Source organism: Fundulus heteroclitus, chromosome 18, assembly GCF_011125445.2.
Source record: "Fundulus heteroclitus isolate FHET01 chromosome 18, MU-UCD_Fhet_4.1, whole genome shotgun sequence".
NCBI lineage: Eukaryota > Metazoa > Chordata > Actinopteri > Cyprinodontiformes > Fundulidae > Fundulus > Fundulus heteroclitus.
In genome coordinates this window covers 12,062,991-12,082,278 of record NC_046378.1, presented here as the reverse complement: position 1 = coordinate 12,082,278, position 19,288 = coordinate 12,062,991, and the positions used below count along the sequence as shown (strand labels likewise).

At 40.2% G+C, this 19,288-nt stretch overlaps 1 protein-coding gene across 2 annotated transcripts in view; it reads right to left on the bottom strand.

Annotated features, from left to right (window-relative positions):
- lekr1 (leucine, glutamate and lysine rich 1) overlaps positions 1-19,288 on the bottom strand; it is a 157,977-nt gene that overhangs the window by 32,331 nt on the left and 106,358 nt on the right. For both annotated transcript variants that reach the window (XM_036149971.1, XM_036149972.1), the window contains exons 7-8: positions 16,004-16,081; positions 10,686-10,889 (exon numbers count right to left, since the gene is read on the bottom strand). In XM_036149971.1, the coding sequence (XP_036005864.1) occupies positions 10,686-10,889; positions 16,004-16,081 (282 nt within the window). The remainder of the gene's footprint in view (positions 1-10,685; positions 10,890-16,003; positions 16,082-19,288) is intronic.

Sequence of the window (19,288 nt, the reverse complement as noted above, 5' to 3'; positions counted from 1 at the left end):
TATATCCTTGGCATGTTAGCAAGTTCTAAAATATTACGTAGGAATATATAGTAAAAGTTTGTGTACTCTCAAAAGTCGAAAATGGCATATGGCAAAAAAAATAAATAAATAAAAAAAAATCCTGATTTATAAAACCATGCCCACACACACTTTCAAGCAGTTTCACTTAATGAATAACAACTGCACCTGAACCTCATGTTCTTTCCTCTAAACGCTCAGAATCAACCATAAATGTCCGCTTAAAAGCACCTCATCAACGGTAATGTGTATTTAAATGAATCAGCTGATCAATATTATGTTATGGTTACCAAGGGCAACCGTGGAGGAAAGAGAAAAGAAATTGAAATAAAACAAAGAAAGGTCTTTATTAAATGTATAAATCAAAGGTAAAAGTTGTCCACATTAAAATAACTGAATCGTACCTCTGTCTTAAAGGAGCAATAAGGAATGACAGTAGCTGAAATCGGTACTTCTACTACTACTACTACTTTATTTATAAAGCTCTTTAAAACAACAGCAGCTGCAACAAAGTGCTGTACAGACAATAATCAATAAACATTTAAAATGAAAAACGAAATGTAAATTTTTTTTTAGAAATATATAAGAACAAGAGCAAAATTCTCAACATGTGTTAACAGCCAAGGAATAAAAATGTGTTTTAAGGTGAGTTTTAAAAGTTGACAATAAAGGGGCACTTCTAATATGGAACGGCAAAGTGTTCCATAACTTAGAAGCAGCAACACTAAAAGCTCTGAGTCAGTTTTCCTCCAACAGCTGAGAAAAATAAACAAAACTGGTTTCGGGATAGATGGATTCTTTTACTTCTGCGTCTGGTTACGCAGAAGTTAGACTTCAGACTTAGCTTAGATCCAGCCGGCAGTTCTCTGAGCCCTGTCAGGTCCTCTGCTCTGCAGAGGACGAACAGAGTTCCCCCTTATGTCGCTCCCAGGAGCAACGGGAAATGAGGACGATTGTCTGAAGGAAGCTTGGCTTTATAGCAATGGCACCCTGCTGAGGGGTCAGTTTCTGGTGCCTAAAAAAGTCTGAAATTCCTTTGCTTACAACCCATTCTGATTTTTTCTCATGGCTTGATGGCACAACAGTTTGAAAGGAGAAAAACTTGACTAATACATTATTGATGGAGAGCACTGGTTGTTTATAGGGAATGTTACCTCCATCCTGGGTGACAAATGAGAATGATTTAGGTTGATTTTACTGTAAATATCTTACTCATTGCTCCTTTAAACGTCAGATGACATTTCAACACGGGCTCCATGTTGAAATTTCTCTTGTCTTGGAGAAGGCTGTGCAACTGGATCGTGGAGTAAGGCGGAAACCAGGAGGGATGAGGGTTTCCACCCTATTGCTGAAGAGAATCCCCACCGGACGAATCAAACACCGCCACCGACATTTTCAGGAAGGTAACAGCAAGCTCTGCATCTGAGCGTGCATTGGTTTGAGCGGTATCAAAGCACGCCTCCTCTCCACTCTGGGGTTTGGCGAGTCCGGCATTATGCACAACTTTCTCTTTGGTATTAAAGTGTTTTTGAGGAACGTGACGGTAGAAAACTCTGATGAAATGTTTTGTGGACTTCGATTTCAGATTTAAGTTGGCTCATGGCCCTTTTGTATTCATTTGAATGGTCCTTATGTGTAGTTATGGCTCACCGGCATAAGCACGAACATCACTGGGTTTTTGATTGCTTTTGATAAAGTCAGTCTACTCTGATATGGAGTGAAATTGAACATCTGAGAGGAACAATGATGGAGTGTTCACCAAGTCACCATCTGTGCCGCCAATTTCCCGTCTCCAACCGAGCGCGAAGGACCGCACATTCTGTCATCAAGTTTTTATTTATAGATCACTGTCTTTGCATGGAAGGTGGCATATGTAAGACGTAATCCTCGTTTTGTGTGTACGCAAGCTTTATAAATGAGACCCCGGCTCATTAATCATTCATCTGATTCAGTTGTTTTGGAGTAGGATGCATCCAAAAGTTGCAGGAATGTAGCGCTCGAGGACTAGAGTTGCAGACCATTGAACTATTCTGTTAGGGGCTGTGGAAGTCTTGAGAATGGGACCACAACACTAAACATGGCCAGAGCTACAATGGTTTATATCAAAGCACATTCATGTGGTAGAAGAGCAGCAAATTATTGACACAGAGGAGCCAAATATATATTTGGCAAAGGCTTTGAAGACCTTCCACTTTTCCACAATTATGCACTACTTTCCTTTGCACTGCAAAAACGGATCTGAAAATAAGTAAAATGTTTTTAAAGTTAGGGTATTTGTCCTTGATTTGAGCAGGTAAATAAGATGATTTGCCAATGGAATAAGATTTTTGCACTTAAAATAGGAACAACTCATCTCCATCATCTTATTTCAAGTGCAGTATGTCTAATTATCTTATTTTAGGGGTCAAAATACTTGCAGTGTGGTCTTTTACATAAAATAGCATTAAAATACATTAAAGTTCAGTTGTAATGAGATAAAATGGGAAAAGAATCCAAGGCAAAGGGAAAAATTATCCTTGCTTGGCACTGCTTTATGCCACGGTGTTTGTCTAAGAGGGACAACCTCAGTAAAAAAAAAAAAAAAGTGTGTGAGGTGACGTATTTGTGTGTACAGGTGTGCAGACCTCATGCTGTGCATACATCTGATAAAGCAATAGATAACCTGCAGCATAATAAGGAGCTGCCTCCACATTCTGTCTCTTCCTAGTCAGGGCAGACACAATATTACTCACTCCACTGGCTCCGGCTAATCACATCAGCCTACTGACCGCGCGCACGCACGCACATGCACTCACGCACGCACATGCACTCACGGAAAGAAGCGCACAAATAGATGCAGCCAGACGTTTCCGCATGAACGCTCCCAGAGAGTTGCAAGTTTGATGCCAAGGCCTGACTCCCTTTCAAACGTTGCTCAGGCCTCATTAACAGGAGACAAGAGATGTGAGAGGAGACGGAAGCAGAGGAGGAGTCGTCGCTGTGTAAAATGTTATTTTTGATATTTTTGGCGTGGTTAGTGTGATGCTTACAATGCTCTATGTGTGTGTGTGTGTGTGTGTGTGTTTGTGTTTGTGTGTTTGTGTGTTTGTGTGCATGTGTTCAAAGCACAGAGCCATGAGGATTTTATAGCTGAGTCCTTTCTAGCAAAGAAACTCCAGGATGTGAGGATTTGACAGATTTATGAAGCTGAAGCCTTTTTAATATGTATCAAACTGCTGATGCATACAATATCTCTCTGTGTCTGTATGTGGGTGGGTTGGAGTGCTGGAGCGCGTACGTGTCCTGTCGGATACAACTCTCCTCTGATTATCAAAAAACTGGAGATCTCAGGAAAGATAAATGTACCAGCAGCAGCAGTTTTAGAACTGACTTTGAGCCTACGCACGTGTGTGTGCGTGCGTGTGTGTGTGTGTGTGTGTGACACCCCCCCCACCCACCCCGGGGTGTGTGAGCGTGCAACTTTAGCTCTCAGAAGGAGGTCTTGGGGGATTATAGGGAGGAATGATGGGAAAATCTGGGAACACTCTTTCATTTGCTCACACGCCAGGCTGCTTTTAAGGGCCGGTGTGTGTGTGTGTGTTTGTGTGTGTGAGCGGCTGTTGCCTCTTGGAAAAGGCACATTCCCTCTTTCTGTTCTGTATGCCGATAGCATCTATGTGTGCACGCGCAGACAAAAAGACAGCCCAGTTCAAGGGCAGTTTTAAATAGCTTTTTACCGTCCGTGAATCAACAATGAAGATCAGGAATTAGCTGGAGTCTCTGCTGACATCATGCATCCATCTGGCTTTATTCTTAGGGACAGAGCTCTCCACCTGGAAAGCTGATTTTGATTTCAGGGTTTGGGAATTTCCTTCCACTAAACCCAGAATTTCAAAGCAGAAATGTACTGCCTTGTAAAGAAGAAAAAAAAACAAAAAAAAACTTGGACCTTATTTTCTAGCAATGACAATTTATGATGTGTGAATAAAAAAAAGGACTGAGAGCCATAATAAAAGTCAAGATCCAGACGAGGATGATATAATACTTTCCACAAGAGCAAAAAAGCGGAGAACTTGAATAGTAGGAAAAGTGTGAAGTAAACATAGATGAAGGCGTTATCTTGTGCCCAAGGCTTTAAACCACGTCTGTGTGGAAGAGTGGATGGGCTGGAGAGCTTCTGAGGGACATCATTTCAGTCACGAAAACGTGGCTGCCCGAAACCACTTGAAATAAGTCCTCTCACATTTATAAGATGGATGAGTGGGCGAAGAAACTTCTGACCTCTGTTGACTTTTAAATCTTTTACTTTTTCTACTTATTGCCGCTTTCATCGGTTTCCCCTCCTCTCCCAGCTCTTGCCCTCACTCACCCCGTTCCTCTGTTTTCAACTCTGTCACTTGTGCTGACTCCGGGGCATGCTGAGACGCCTCGCTTGTGTGCGTGTAGAACGTGTGCAGCTCCAGTGTCGCATGCTTTTCATGCAAGCGCTGGTGATGTAACATCTCAAACCAGTCAAGGCCCACCTTCCTCATCCTGGCCTCCTTTCTCTCCTCCTCTCCCTTCCTGCTCCATCTTATCACCCAACTGTCCGTCATGGCCGTGTTTCATGTCTCTCATCAGGGTTTCTATCTTATCACCTCTCAATCTTTCACGGCCCTGGGGGAAGGGCGACCTGGTGGTTTCCAAGGTTGTCTTTTCACAGTCGCTTCACAACGGATTTTCATCAACAGCTTCTTCATTAAGATTTATAACTGGAGCCGCACACAGGCCGTCAGATAAAGAAAGCAACTGCTACCTCTGCTACTGTAGCTAAAGGACTATGTGTATATATATATATATATATATATATATATATATATATATATATATATATATATATATATATATATATATACACACTAACCTTAAGTTTAATCAAACTTTAGAAAATCAAAAAACTCACTCAGTTACTGTCAAAGTTCAGGAATCAATAATAAGGGACCAGGTTAAAGTGGCATTAAGGGGAGGTTTCCATGGCAAAAAAACAACAATTACAAAGACTCCTGGATAGGTGTCGAAATGTTTTCAGAAAGAACTGAGCGACAGTCCCGTTCCCTCTAATTGAAGCCTGTTTGCTGACCCATCAGGTACAGACTGTGGAGGCAGTGCCAACACATTTAAAAGTCGCTTAAAAAGTTTTTCTTTGGTCAGCTACGTCAAAATGTTAACGTTTTTTGACCAATTCCCTATTCTTGCCCTGATCACATCAGGAAAAATGTCAGGATTTATTATCCTCAAACTCTTATTGATGGTTCAGAGAGCATGAAACAATTCTTGGGCGTGCTGGAGAAAACGTAATTCAGTGCCTAGACTCCATCTGGTTCATTAAATCATACAATATCGCAATGATCGCTTATCTTTACTTTTAATCGTCGTAAAACCTCTAGGATCTTTATTTAAATATTTTACAAATCTTTTAAAAAGAGAAATAGCAACAATTTAAGCTTACTTTTTTTTTAACCAGGTGTGATTTGTGTTTTAATTAGAGATTAGTTTTTTTTTATATGATATGTAACCTGACTCCGCCAGATAGATTTGCTCCGCATATCCATCTGGAAACCTTCCGTTGAAGTAATTTTGGGAAGGGGCGAAAATACTGGTTAGCTGATTGGCCTATGTTGGTGATAGACGGGCCCAATAAACCAATCAGATCAACGAAGCATATGACGTACTAACAGCGACTACGAAAACACAACATCAAGCTCTTGCCGAAACCAGTCGGGAGAAGAGCAAAAACATCTTTTCCTCTGAGAAAAGCCTCCAGAGCAGTGTTTTGCTCTTCTTTCAGTGAAGAAATACTCTGTAATTCCGATAAAACTTGCTCGATAGCCACACTAACGCTAGTTTCATCGGCTGAAGCCGCCATGTTGTTTAGACTGAACTGTCACGCTTCTCGTTGCGTCACACCTCAACTCGCCTCAAAGTCAACGCTGATTGGACGTTCGTTTGGTGAACGGCTCCAAATTTTCTTAAACGGAAAGTAGCCAGACTGATCTGCGAGTGAAACCTTGAAAGCTCACGAGATCAGGATGATCTCACCAGGCTATATGATATGTGGTGCAGAGGGGAAATTTCTACTTTCATTTCCCTGCTTAAGCATGAATATTTGCTGATTCTTGCCCAGAAGTTAATTAAAGAGAAGTAACAATGTTGGTACCAAAACCATCATAGTCCAGACAACACTCTGTGGAACATCCAGGCAGACAGCAATGCCGAAACCACAGACAATCAGCGCTTTCATCCAGAAGAGAAAACGAGTAGTAACTGCACACTTCTACTTTTAGTTTACTGCCACATAACAGAGCCCCATTACTACTAAGGGTGGGTTATTTATTTATCTACATCTATCTAGTCTAAATCTTGAAAGGGTCATTTTCTGTTTAAAAGAAGTAAAACAAAATCTCACATTTGACCTTTGTCTTTGTTTCTTTCAGCTGGCAACGGCTGGTTACCGGTTTCATGGTATAGCACAAAATGAAAAAGTCACGTTTCAAAGCCACTAAAAATCTCCATCACCTTATTCCTGTGCTATATATGCTTATTTTAATGTCTTGTAAGAAAGAAAGTGGAGGTGAAATCCCTGAGGTCGTGTGCAACCGCAGTATCACGACTCCTACCCCATGCACCTCTGTATAGCAGCTCAGGCTCTACGATGGCTGAAGGAGATGAGTGTCCCAAGCTCCCACCCATCTAAAAGGATACTTCAGCTATTGTAAGACGACAGACGACAATGGCTTGGAGGAAGCAGGTTAGATTCCCTTATGTCAAGAGCGTGCTTACAGTGTGGAAGCCAGAGGAGGCAACAGACTCAACATGATAGTGCCTCTACGGGAGCATCACCCATCGCTATTAGCTAAGTTCAAGGTAAATGCCTCCTTGAGATGAACAAACTAACTTTAGCATCAGGCATTAGTGAAACAAATGCTTTCACTGTGTTACTGAGGCAGACAGCTTGGTGATTGTGCTGTTCGCGAGCATGTTTTGGAGTTGTTGGATTGTGATTTGATTAGCTTTGAGAGGCTAAAGTACAGAGTGCCTCCGTAGCTTTAGCGAAGCAGCTCTTTAACGGAACACGCATTATGTGTTCATATGTTGATACTTGGGCTTTCTGTTGTTTCTGGGTGCACATAATGCTTTATATATTATCTTCTTTAGATCAAACATCACTTCAGAATCTAAAACGCAGTATACCCTGATTTGTCTTAGCGATTAAAGTAGTGGAAACACAATTATCGTATCAGTTGTAAGCTTTCTTATTGTTGTAAATTTCTAAAGATATTTTTCGATATAGCTTAATTTCGTTAGGTGCCAGTAAACCTAAGTGTGAACACGCACACTAAAGGGGAGTGAGATTTCGGCACTACGCCTGTGATCTAAAATCTGCTTCCACCGACAGTTAAAGTTGACTATGACAACACAATAATGACTGGATTTATCTTTTATTAATAAATCAGTTCTCACAATTCATTTTAAATACACATTTATTATGATCCATGTTTTATATCTTGTTTTGAAATAAACCATTTTCTTTTATTGTTTATAAAATGCAGACATTTCAAAATAACACATTTGGAGCTGTGATCATAATACTGTGAAACCAGGACGTTTTCGCCTTCAGACTAATACCGAAAAGTAACTGTGCACATGACTTTATATACAAAGCATCCATATTAAGGAACATCACATAACTATTATAACATAAAACACAAGAATGATGACTGTGTTTATTGAATACAGACACATGCTTATGGGAAAATTCTGCCTCCAGGAATCCACTATACTACATGTGAATGTTTTCAGGGAATCTAAAAGTGTTTGTCTGATAGGTTACGGATTAATAGAAGTATAAACACATGTAGATATATAATATGTAAACTATATAGCTGTCTTAATGTTTTGTGGAATTATGGAACAATCCTATTTCACTCCTTTTTATTGACACTAATTCCCATTTTAGAAGTTAGTATGCAATCTTAAACTTGAAATTTGTGTACAGAAAACAAGAGAGGAAGATATGTAAAAATGTTTGGGATCCTTGTGAGTGAAAAAGAAATCCTTTCATACAAGAAGGCATTTTTAATCTGAGCTCAACCCCAGTTTGCATTACTGTGCTTTATACTGCAGTATGAAAGAAAACGGCGGAAAAGTTAACTCAAGGAAATATTTATATGTAGATATATCTTTACAGTGTTTCTGTTTGTGCTATGAATGATTTATATTCCATTTAAATGTCACTCGCATTATGAACCATCTCTCAGCGAATAAGAGCACTGTAATCCACTTCAGAAAAGCTCACAAGCCATGAAAAACATATTACATCCTTGTACCAGAGAACTAAAAATATTTATAGCATGCTGATGTTTTTTTCAATGGATTCATAGAAAAAGCCTAGAGTCTGCATTTCAGGGTCCCTGCTGAGTTGTTCTTTGATTACTGCAGGCATAATAAAAATGCCAGGGAAGGCTCTGTATAGCCCTGAACTTTTTTTTTACTCTGAACTCAGATGATTTATTGTTTTAAGGACAACTAAGTGGAACTAGTAATCTAAGAGACCAGCAGCTTTGCAGAGGTGTATCTCATTAGGTAATCATCTACTGGGTGCCCAAACCCAAATTCTGTTTTTGGAGCCTGATAAAGGCACATATACTGATATCAGACACCCTGCCAAAACAAAAATGTGGCACACTTGTCTGTTTGCCACATTTTCTTTAAATGATGGCGTGCTTGGATTCCAAAATATAGTATAGCAGGGCGACACGGCAAACAAAGTATTTTCAGTTTTTTTTTTTAAGAGGAATCCAGTTAAAGAAAAAAAAAAGATTATTTTATTTTATATAGAGGTTAGGGTATTGCTTGTTTTCTAAAAATATTTAGTGGCATCACTGGCTTTTATTGACAGTGTCCAGATAAGAAGGGAGAAATGAGGGTCGGGAGGAAGACATTCAGCAAGGGTTTTGAGATTGTTAGTTGACCTCAGGACGGCTGTATTACTGACTAAAAGCTGTGTAGGGTGCAGCTACTCTACTGCTACACCACACTACACTTCCTGCTTGGTTTTACTCACTGATAGAAGCGTAATGTGTTCCTGAGGGAGACAGTGTTTTTGGACTTTTGTCAAAAAGAAATGGGGAATACTCTGTCTAATGGAGCAGCAGGGACACAGAACCACTTCATACTTTGACAAATTTCACAGGCCTTTTGACTCTACCCCAACTTATTGACCTGGTCTTCAAAGTCATGGTGGTGATACACAAAACTCTCAATCTTCTAAGGCATTTTTTTTTTTTGCTAATATGAAATAAAGAGATCAGTAAACAGTCATTAGTAAAAACGAATCTTCTGTGACGTCATGTCTTTGTAAGCCTTGTGAAGAGCTGATAAATTGATTCATCCAAACTTCTCACCCAGAGGCAGCTGGGCGTAGGCTCCCTTTGTGACCCTTCCTAACAACTGCTTTAAAATTTTAATGAACAATTTTCCAACATTTGTCCAATGAAACACAACAAACTTGTCTTCCTTCTAATTATTAAGTCATCTGAAACTCTCACCCCGCGGACGTTAAGCCCATATTACGTAAAACACCAGATAAACATCTGACACAGACAATGAATTATAAATACAAGGTTATTTCACGGTGTGTGCTGTGAAAGTGGAGTTAGCCAGATGTAAATATCAAGGTACAACTTTTCACTCCAAGATCCATGCTCACAGCTAAACAATATCTAGGGTGTTTGTCACCTACAGAATTGTGTTCTTTCAAACCCAAATCTGTCCTCTCAAGCAGAATCCAGTTGTAAATATCTATGGGCCCAGGGGCGGTTCTAGACAGGGGCCATAACAGGGGCCTGTGCCCCTGTAGAACTGTTCCTGGCCCCTGTTATGGCCCCTGTACTAAAAACATGATATTACATTCTTAGGATGATAAATGCTGACAAAGATACCGTGACTGACTGGTCATTTGGATCAGTTGTATTTATTTTTTTCGTTTATGTTTTTACCCAATAATAAAATAACTAACTAATAAAAAAATAAATATAAAAGAAATAACAACAATTAAAAATGAAGCTGTTTCACGTTAAGCTCCCACCGTATTGAGAAAAGATCAGGGGTCTGCAACCTGCAGTTCCAGAGCCACAATTGGCTCTTTGGCTTACTTAATATATTAAACGACGAAAAGTCGACCTGTTAAAAAAAAGTTGACCCCCCAATCTTTTGTTCTGTGCCCCTGTGAAAAAAACACTGGCCCCTACATGGCCCCCCTGCTAAATTTGGTCTAGAACCCCCACTGTATGGGCCTATTTCCTAACTTCGGCAGTTCCCAACTCTTCGGATTATTGAGAATAGCCAAGCACACACCTGTGCTGAAGCAGTTCTGTCCACAAAACTAGTCATAACTGCTTGTGGTAAATTACAACATGGATGCTCGTGACAGCATTGCAGATGGTTGGTTGGTTCATTGGTTTCTTATATCAATAGTTTCTTATAATCAGTTTCACAAGTCTGCGTTGGCACAAGCAGCTGAAAAAAAGGGGGAAGTGGCCTTAAATGAACTATAAAGTAGAAGTGTGCAGATTAAAACAGAGTGGGGTGTGATGGTCTGAGCACCAAGGAGAAGTGACGTTAAAGCAGAAGAGTGAAGAATCAAAGACCTTTCTTTGATCAGCTCCCTCCTTTCCCGCTGAAGCGTTTGCAGGGCTTTCCTGGTTTGCATCACTTCCTCTCCAGCTGCACGCCACTTCTGGGTGAGTTGTTCATCTCTCTGCTCCCATGACAACAGCTGCTGCTCCATGGCATCACACCTTTGTTGACATAACAACCACTTCTCATTTTTCTCCTCCAGTTCCACTGTTAATCTGTTGATAAAGACACAAAAGGCTGAGAGTTGCACAAACACGTCTGCATCACGATATTCTGGCAGGAAGTGCCCTTTTCATCTGTATTTAAACAGGACATGTTTGCGCCTGTTCTGAACAACCACCCGTGCATGCACACCTGCAGGTGCACCGTGATTCTGCACTGACAGGTCAGCAGGTAACTGATCAAAGCCAACTTTATTACATCCAGTTTCTGAAAAAAAAGTGTCAACTTTTAACAATGTAAATAATTCACAAACACAGTAACATTGGGACAGACCCTATTTAAAAAGATTTTTTTTTTTTTTAAACTGGATGCCTTACTTTTTTTTTCAGTGTGAAGTTGTGGTCTCTATTAGCAATTTGCTTAGCTTTAAACATTTGTTGAACAATTTCCTAACATAATATCAATAATTGTTTAGCCTTCATTAAATTATTGACTTTTTTATACATCATGATTATTTGGTTTTTCAGCTTTGTGTATTTGAGAGATTAATGTTTTGTATCATGTATTCTACCACTAACAACTCCCTCCTTTTGTATATTTACTGACCATGTTCTTCAGGTCTTTGTTTCCCGAAGCCATCACTTCATGTGCTGCCCGTGCTCTCCTTGCATCATCTTTAATTTCTTTATGTTTGCTTAGCTTTTCTTTTTCTACTAAACATCCACGTTGATATCATTTTGCCTGCCTCCTGCTGTGTTTGGGTCAGCAATAAAACATTTTGGGAACCTAAAATCAAACTCACTAATTTATAGTGATTTGGTGCTACGGTTACCTTGTCAGTCAGCTGTTTAACACGAGGAAATTGCCTCATTTTAGAGAGATAATTGAAACTAAATCTTGTTTTTCCTGAAAATGAAAGTATCATTCTTTAGGGGGGCAACTTGCATTGAGAGGTGATGGTGTTTGGAAGTGCCATCTCTGACTTGGGACCTTTTTAAGCATTTTGTGCGTTCCAAAGTAACCAGCCTTGGTGTCACCACAGACAGCCATTTTAAACTGAGCGAACAAATAAATGGCGTATTAAAATCGCGTTTTTATCATCACCGTCTTTTATCTAAGCCTAAGATAAAAGACGGTGATGATAAAAACGCCTTAGATTCTAAGGTAAAACCGTTTTAGCTTTTAACCTCTTTGAGCAGGTTTTACACTCTTTTATTTCTAGCCGTCTGATATGATGATATGATGAACTTTATTGTCCCAAAGGAAACTTGTCTTGGGTACAGACTCTGGCTGCTACATAGTCCAAACTATGTGTCACACTGCATTCACATATAAAAACACTACTATAGAAAGTCTGGACTACTGCAATGCACTTTATTCAAGCATTAGCCAACGAGTTCTCTCCCGTCTGCAGTTAGTCCAAAATGCAGCGGCTCGTCTTTTAACGGGGACCAGAAAATATCAACACATTACACCAATTCTTGTGTCTTTGCACTGGCTCCCTGTTCGTTTTAGAATTGATTTTAAGATTTTATTGTTTGTGTTTAGAGCCTTGAATGGGATGGCTCCTCAATACATCATCGACCTCCTCCAGATTTATTCTCCGGCACGTGCTCTGAGGTCTGAGGGCCATCTTCAGCTAATAGTGCCTAAGATAAGGCTTAAAACCAGCGGGGACAGAGCCTTTTCTGTAGTTGGCCCCAGATTAAGGAATACTTTGCCCCTCCATATACAAACAGCCTCCACAGTGGAGTGTCTCGTCTTAAGTCTCGTCTTTTATTCTTTGGCTTTTAACACCGCATATTTGTGCGGTCCTCTGTGTCCTTTTTAGTTTATTTATTTTTTGTTATGTACAGCACATTGGAACTTTTTCTGTTGTTAAATGTGCTATATAAATAAAGTGGATTGGATTGAGTCTAAGCTACTTCAATGGAACATGAGGTTAAACATTGATAACTGCAAAGTTATTTGAATTAAATATTATGATATTGCTATACCATAATAATCCCAAAGGGAAATTGCATGTTAGAAGCTCTCATTATCCAGCTTTTTTTAAAGTCATTATACAGTCATATTCAATAAATTAGAACATGCATTCTGACTAGTCTTGCTTGTCAGAATAAAGGCACTTTTTGAGAATAACAACCTTTAAGCAGGTAATAAACATAGTTTTCATTAAGCCCACATTTCTCTATAAAAATCTATTAACCTTTATTGATGTGATAAAGTATTCTAATCTTAAATGTTGTGATTTCATTAGCTGTGAATAGAAAGATTGAAAACATCAGTGTGTAAATTATATTTATAAGTGGTTACACTTTCATTGAATTGAGTCACAGAAATAAATTAACTTTTCAACAATATTCAAAATAATTAAAGTATCTGTACATGGTCATATACGTAGCTGTGGTTAAGATAGGATCTTTTATAATGGTCTTTGTTGCAGCATATCTGCTGAATTCCCTGACAGAAGATGCTGTGTTGCTGAGTTTGTGTGCTGTTAAGAAGATGCTCAGTGTTGTCCTTAATCATTAAAGGTATAGTGGGCCATCTTTTTCATCTTCGAGTTTCGGGGGGACCATCTTATCTATTGGTTATCCCACATGCCAATCATTGTGACGCGCTCACATAACGCCAATGACCGTGCATATCCCTTGCTAGTGTCCGCCTGCTGACTGCGCATGCGCACTTGTAGTATTTATGTATCCATTTAGCTTCAGTGTTAGCCGCTCATTGTAGCTCCGCTGCTCTCACCGTAGACTTTGAAAATGGCTGAGAGTCACAAGAAGCAAACTGTCTTACAAGTTTAAGAGAAGAAGAAGAAGGCCTCAGAGGAAAGACCAGATTGTATTTGGGAGATTCTTTCATGCGATCTCCTTGAGGAGCAGAAGAGCAGGTAGCATGGGCTTGCACATGTGCAGTTATTCAAAAATTTACTTGGGCGTTTCTAACCTACATTTCCACAAACAAATCATCCACTATAACTTTAATATTAAAAGTATTAATTAAAAGGTTTAATAAATCACAAAAACCTCACCTTGTTTAGTCCTGACATAAAATTACCTGTTAGCATCATTTGAATGATCTTGTGGTTAGCTCAGCAGAAAGTATGAAAACATGGGAGTAGATATCCCTCCACCATTCTGAATGAACAGAATGGTTGCTTTAAAAGGGAGTGGCTCAGGAAGTTTTTCTTTTTCAGGAAGCTGTGGTTACATCCTAGGTAACAGCTGCCGTCGTCACTTTGCATCAATAGGGCTCAATGGGCAAGAACAAAACTGCACCCAAATCAATCAACTGTTTATTAAATCCTCCAGAAGTTGAAGGAGAGAGGTTCAACTGCTGTGAGGAAAGCTTCAGAGTAAACCCCCCCACCCCCCACAGTATGGGGTTACAACCAATGTGGAGCTGGCAGAAGAATGGCTGTAGGCAGATGTGCGTATTTCTGCACACAGAGTAAAGTGAAGACTTTTGGATACCGGTTGGTGTCAAGAAGAGCAGAAAAAAAAAACACTTCTCTCCAATAATAAAAAAAAAAAAAAACGACTAAAATTCTGCAGGACGTTGAGGACAAGGGCTACGTTCACACTGCAGGTCTTAATGCTCAATTCCGATTTTTTTGTGTGGTCTTTCACATTTCCAAATATATGCGACTTGTGAACTGAATTCATATAACCTAAGTGTCCCGCATGCGCACTCGAGGACGTGATGACGTCACACGTAGCAAGCGTGCTCAGTGTTTGCGGAAGTAAACATGGATTAAAATGCTGGTGCACATTTTGCGATCATTAATTTATTTTCTAACCGGAGCTTTCCCTCCACTGACTGCTCTCCTCATTGTTGTCCGCTATGGGTGTCGTCTTTCTTCCCGCTTCTGCATAGCAGGACGCAGAATAGTGACTTTTGTCGAGTATCGGTGACGTACAGGTCGGATAAATGCGACCTGGCCGTACAGACACAGGTCGCATTTGAAAAGATCAGATACGTATCGGATTCAGGACCACATATCCAAGTGGCCTGGGTCGTATTTGAAAAAATCCGATCTGTGTTGTTCAGACTGTAATAAAAAGATCAGATACAGATCGTATATGGGCAAAAAAAACGGAATTGGATCACTTCAGGCTGCAGTGTGAACGTAGCCAAGGAGTGCAGAGGACTGGTTAAAGTGGTATTTTCTCAGCCTACGACCACTGTAGACTTTATTAGACTTCTTTATCAGACTTCTTGTGACCATATGGTAATGATTTAATCTTCCCATTATATCGTTTGCCAACTAGCTAAGGATTTGCATTTGATGGCTGGGTAAAGAAAGTATTTTTCCATAGCCTCCTCTATCTGGTAAACAAACATGGTTAAGGCTTTTAAAACCTTTTGTATCTAATGAATGATTATTTGCTGAATAAAGGAGGATAGGTACGGAGGCTTGACCAGATAAACACTATGTTTAGACACCTATGGTCACCATTCTTAGAAAATTGGGGGATTGTTATCTTCTCACCCTGAAAGTCTCATGCTTTCTGAAATAGCATCCACCCCCATCGCTATTATAGGCTGAGCTGTATAGGAGCCAGGGGGTTAGATCAGAGACTGCTGTGTGGGATGGGAAATAAATTGACAGTGTAATTGAACACACCAAGCTGCCAGCGGTCTAGAAAGGGAATACCAGCAGATAGCATGTGAAAATACATCTAACGCTTGCATCGAGGAGATGAGAGGCCCCCCATGCTTATATATGTCTGTCTGTGGGTGCACACATGTGGAGTGGAAGTACATGACACGCATGTGCCCGCCTACATATCAGTGTGATGCTCCCTAATCAAAGCACGTCTATAGCAATGTGCATGCTTGCGGGCACTGATGAGGGTACGTGAGAAACACGAGTCCACAGCAGTTAAGAAGTTCTTCCATCTGTTGCACCAGCCTCACATGAGACTCTGCAGCGTCACCGGCACTTAACACGGCCTAAGATCTCCTTGACCAATTTATGAGACGCTAAACGGACCCACCTCTCTCAGGGAGGCAGGAGATCTTGAAGTGCTTCAGCGCACAGGAAGAAGGCGGCTGTTAGGGGAATGACTGGGATAAGTAAAGGGATTTTGTGGGAGAAGCGAGGGGAGTTTACTGCTTGCTGTGTGGGAAACAGAAAAAGAGAGAAAGGTCAGTAAACCTGAGCAGTGTCCGTCTGTGCTCCTTCTCGGTGTCCTCTTGTTGAGACAGCTGATAGTCCCTCTGTTCCTTCTGCTCCCTGGAGACATTCAGTGCAAAAATAACATGCTTGATCAGTTTCCTCCTGGTGTTGACTCAGTACATGATTAACAAGACAGAGTGACAGACTAAAAAAAATGATCATATTATCCTGAAATTTAGATTTGCTTGACCAAATGTGTAACATAGAGGCAGAAGGACAAATATTTACTCCCTGAGCTTGTTTTCACAATCTCAAGTGTCACTGAGACAAATGTCAAATCCATCTAACTGGTGACCGGACTACTCGTACGCTTGTATCCTCGGGTGGAAGACGTAAGCTGTAACAATGGATCCTCCCACAGGGATCACCAAAGGTTTACTCCTCATGCTTAAAAAAACTGCGATTGGCTGTTTTCTGATGGCTAGAATGAACAGTTTTGTTGTTGTTGTTTTGACGCTTTCAAAAAGTAATTCTTACTTCTTTTGTTCTCACTTTAAAACAAATTTGTTTAAGATCTGATTGTTCTCTGTGTAGCTGCAGCAGCACTCTTCAGAAGAGACACTGCAAATCATTTATAAGTTCAAATCTGCATGCCTTGACAGCACATGCACGCAGACCAACACACACTCATATACAAAAAAAAGCCACATATGCTCCCAGACATCCCCCACCCCACCCCACAAACACACTTTACCCTAACCCTACTAACCCTGTCAGCTTCTCAACCTAATTCCCTCTCTGGCGGCATGATCAGTTAATGTGCACGCATGTGTGTGTGTGTGTGTGTGTGTGTGTGTGTGTGTGTGTGTGTCTGTCGCTGGCTGTCTAGCTCTGTGACCTTGCAGCCGCACGCAATGAGGATACAGAGTGAGAGGGCCAGCATGTCTAATCTCACAGGCAGACAGTCTGTTTTCACTTCCAATATCACAGAATTTTCTGACAACTGCGTTCGGTTTTTGGTACGCTGAGGTGGATTGAGTAGAACTGCCAGAACAGATTATGATTTTTCTATAACTGTATAAGTGGTGTAATAATACCTAGCTCATGAGAAGAGACAATATTTTAACAATGTTTTGGGTGAAACTCTGAATCCCCTTTTCCACAGGTAAAGGTTCTTTACAAATAACAAATAATAATAATCTCATAATAATAATAATGTACATTTCCATCTCCAGATGAAGTTGAACACTGACAGTAACTGGATAGCAATTAAGAGACTTGACTTCACTTTTATGAGAAACAATGTGGTATTTTTGTATGTTGTGCCACAAACTCTCATCACACAACAATGTATAGTTCAACTACCAACCTTATGTTTAATAAAGTTTGCAGTTCAGCAACAACCTTCACTTGATAAATACTAAAAGTAACATTGTCAATGTAGCAGAAATTGAAAAGTATAACCATTTGAAGAAAAGAAGAAAGTAAGAGTAATTAGATGGATAAAATGAGGTGTCCCTTGATTCTCTGTCAAGTGGTTCTTGCTCTTTTATTCTTTCTTGCATGCCTTTTTTATCCCATCCTCACACAGCTACTTATTGGGAGTACATTACACACGTCCCATCCTACATAACAGTGGAAATCAATGTGGAGCAAGTCTCAAATCAAAGTGTATCTACAACAACATACAAGCTTCTGGGCAATGATGAATGCCCAAGATAATGCCATGGCTGACAGCCTCTGTACTTTGCTTTCTTCTACTTGGTGTGTTATTGTGTGTTTATTTTGCTCTCTCCCGTTATTCTGTGGTTCCTTTAACTGGAAAGATAACTCCTAAACATCAGACAGTCCTCTCAATGTCATTTTGCTAAATTTTTCATCAACCTCAACTTTGAGATCCTTTATTGGAAATCTTGTATCCCTGAACCACATTCTGTCCTAATTCTCCCATTTGCAAAGCCCTCTAGCAGTGCCCATGTATACACCACGCAATTAAAGTAATTTCTGCACACCTTGTCACAATTAACAATTGTAACAATTTATCTATTAATCTGTGGTACACGTCACCCTGGTGATTATCGGTGAGAGGGATATGATGGCAGAAAACCATGATAAAGTCATGAGCAGGCTTTATATTTAAGATTTAAATGGCTTACGGGCTTTTTTATTCATTTGGAAGGTCCTTATGTATTGTTACGTGTCAACAGCGCAAGAATGAATAATACTGTGGTTTTGAATGCTTATGATGAAGTCAATCTAGGATTAAAGTCTGATATGGAGTGAAATTGAACATCCGAGAGGAATCATGATGCAGTGTGGCCGCGATTCACCCCTTTACCATCTGTGTCCAAAATGAGCTTATGCATGGTTCAGAGATGTCATGAGGACCGCACATTTTCCTGTCAAGTTTTTTTTTCTTTTTATTAGAGCCCAACTTTTGCGTGGAAAGTGACATACGTAAGTTTCAGGCCCCATTTTTTGCATATGCAAGCCTTATTAATGAGACCCCAGGTGATTAAGCTTCATAAATGAGGCCCCTAGAGTCCTTTTTTATAGACTGTAAACCTTTTTATTCACTGAAGGAGCTATCCCAGCTTGTTCTGGCCGGTGTATACATTCCACCACAAATCAGCACATCCAAGGCAGAAATGCAGCCTGGTTAGCTGACAACAGACATGAAAGGGAAAAAAATACCCAGACTCTCTCACCGTTGTTTTTGGGGATTTTAAAAACACAAATGTCTCCAGTGAATTTCCAAAATACAGGCAGCATTTTAACTGTCCCACCAAGGATCAAAACACATAGAACCACTGTTATACAGCTGTAAAAGATGCATAACCCAATGCAGTCACCAGGGCTGCATTCGGACTCTCTGATCACTATCTGCTTCATCTCATTACAACCTATAGGCAGAAAATAAAAACTTCTACGCCTGGACTAAAGTTCAGATTGTTAGAAAGTGAACAGAGCAGTCGAAGCAGGCCTGTAACACCTGCAGATTGGAGTGTTTTTGAAGCTTCAGCCACTGATTTAAATGAACTTGCTTTTGTGAGAATATGTGTGAGGAGACCATGATCTATTTCACATACAACAGCAATACACCATGGTTTACTTCATATCTGAGGAGGCTGTGTATGAAAAAGGAAGAGGCTCACGGCAGGTCTGTGGTTAAATCACCACAGACCTGCCGCCCTGATGTCTCTGGTCATGGCATCCTGGTGTTGCAGCATCTGAAGGACATCAAAGGTCACCTGCTGGACCTCCTAGAGTTCGTTTGGCAAACGTGTGCATACGTGAATACAGCTGTTTAAAATCTGTGCACAT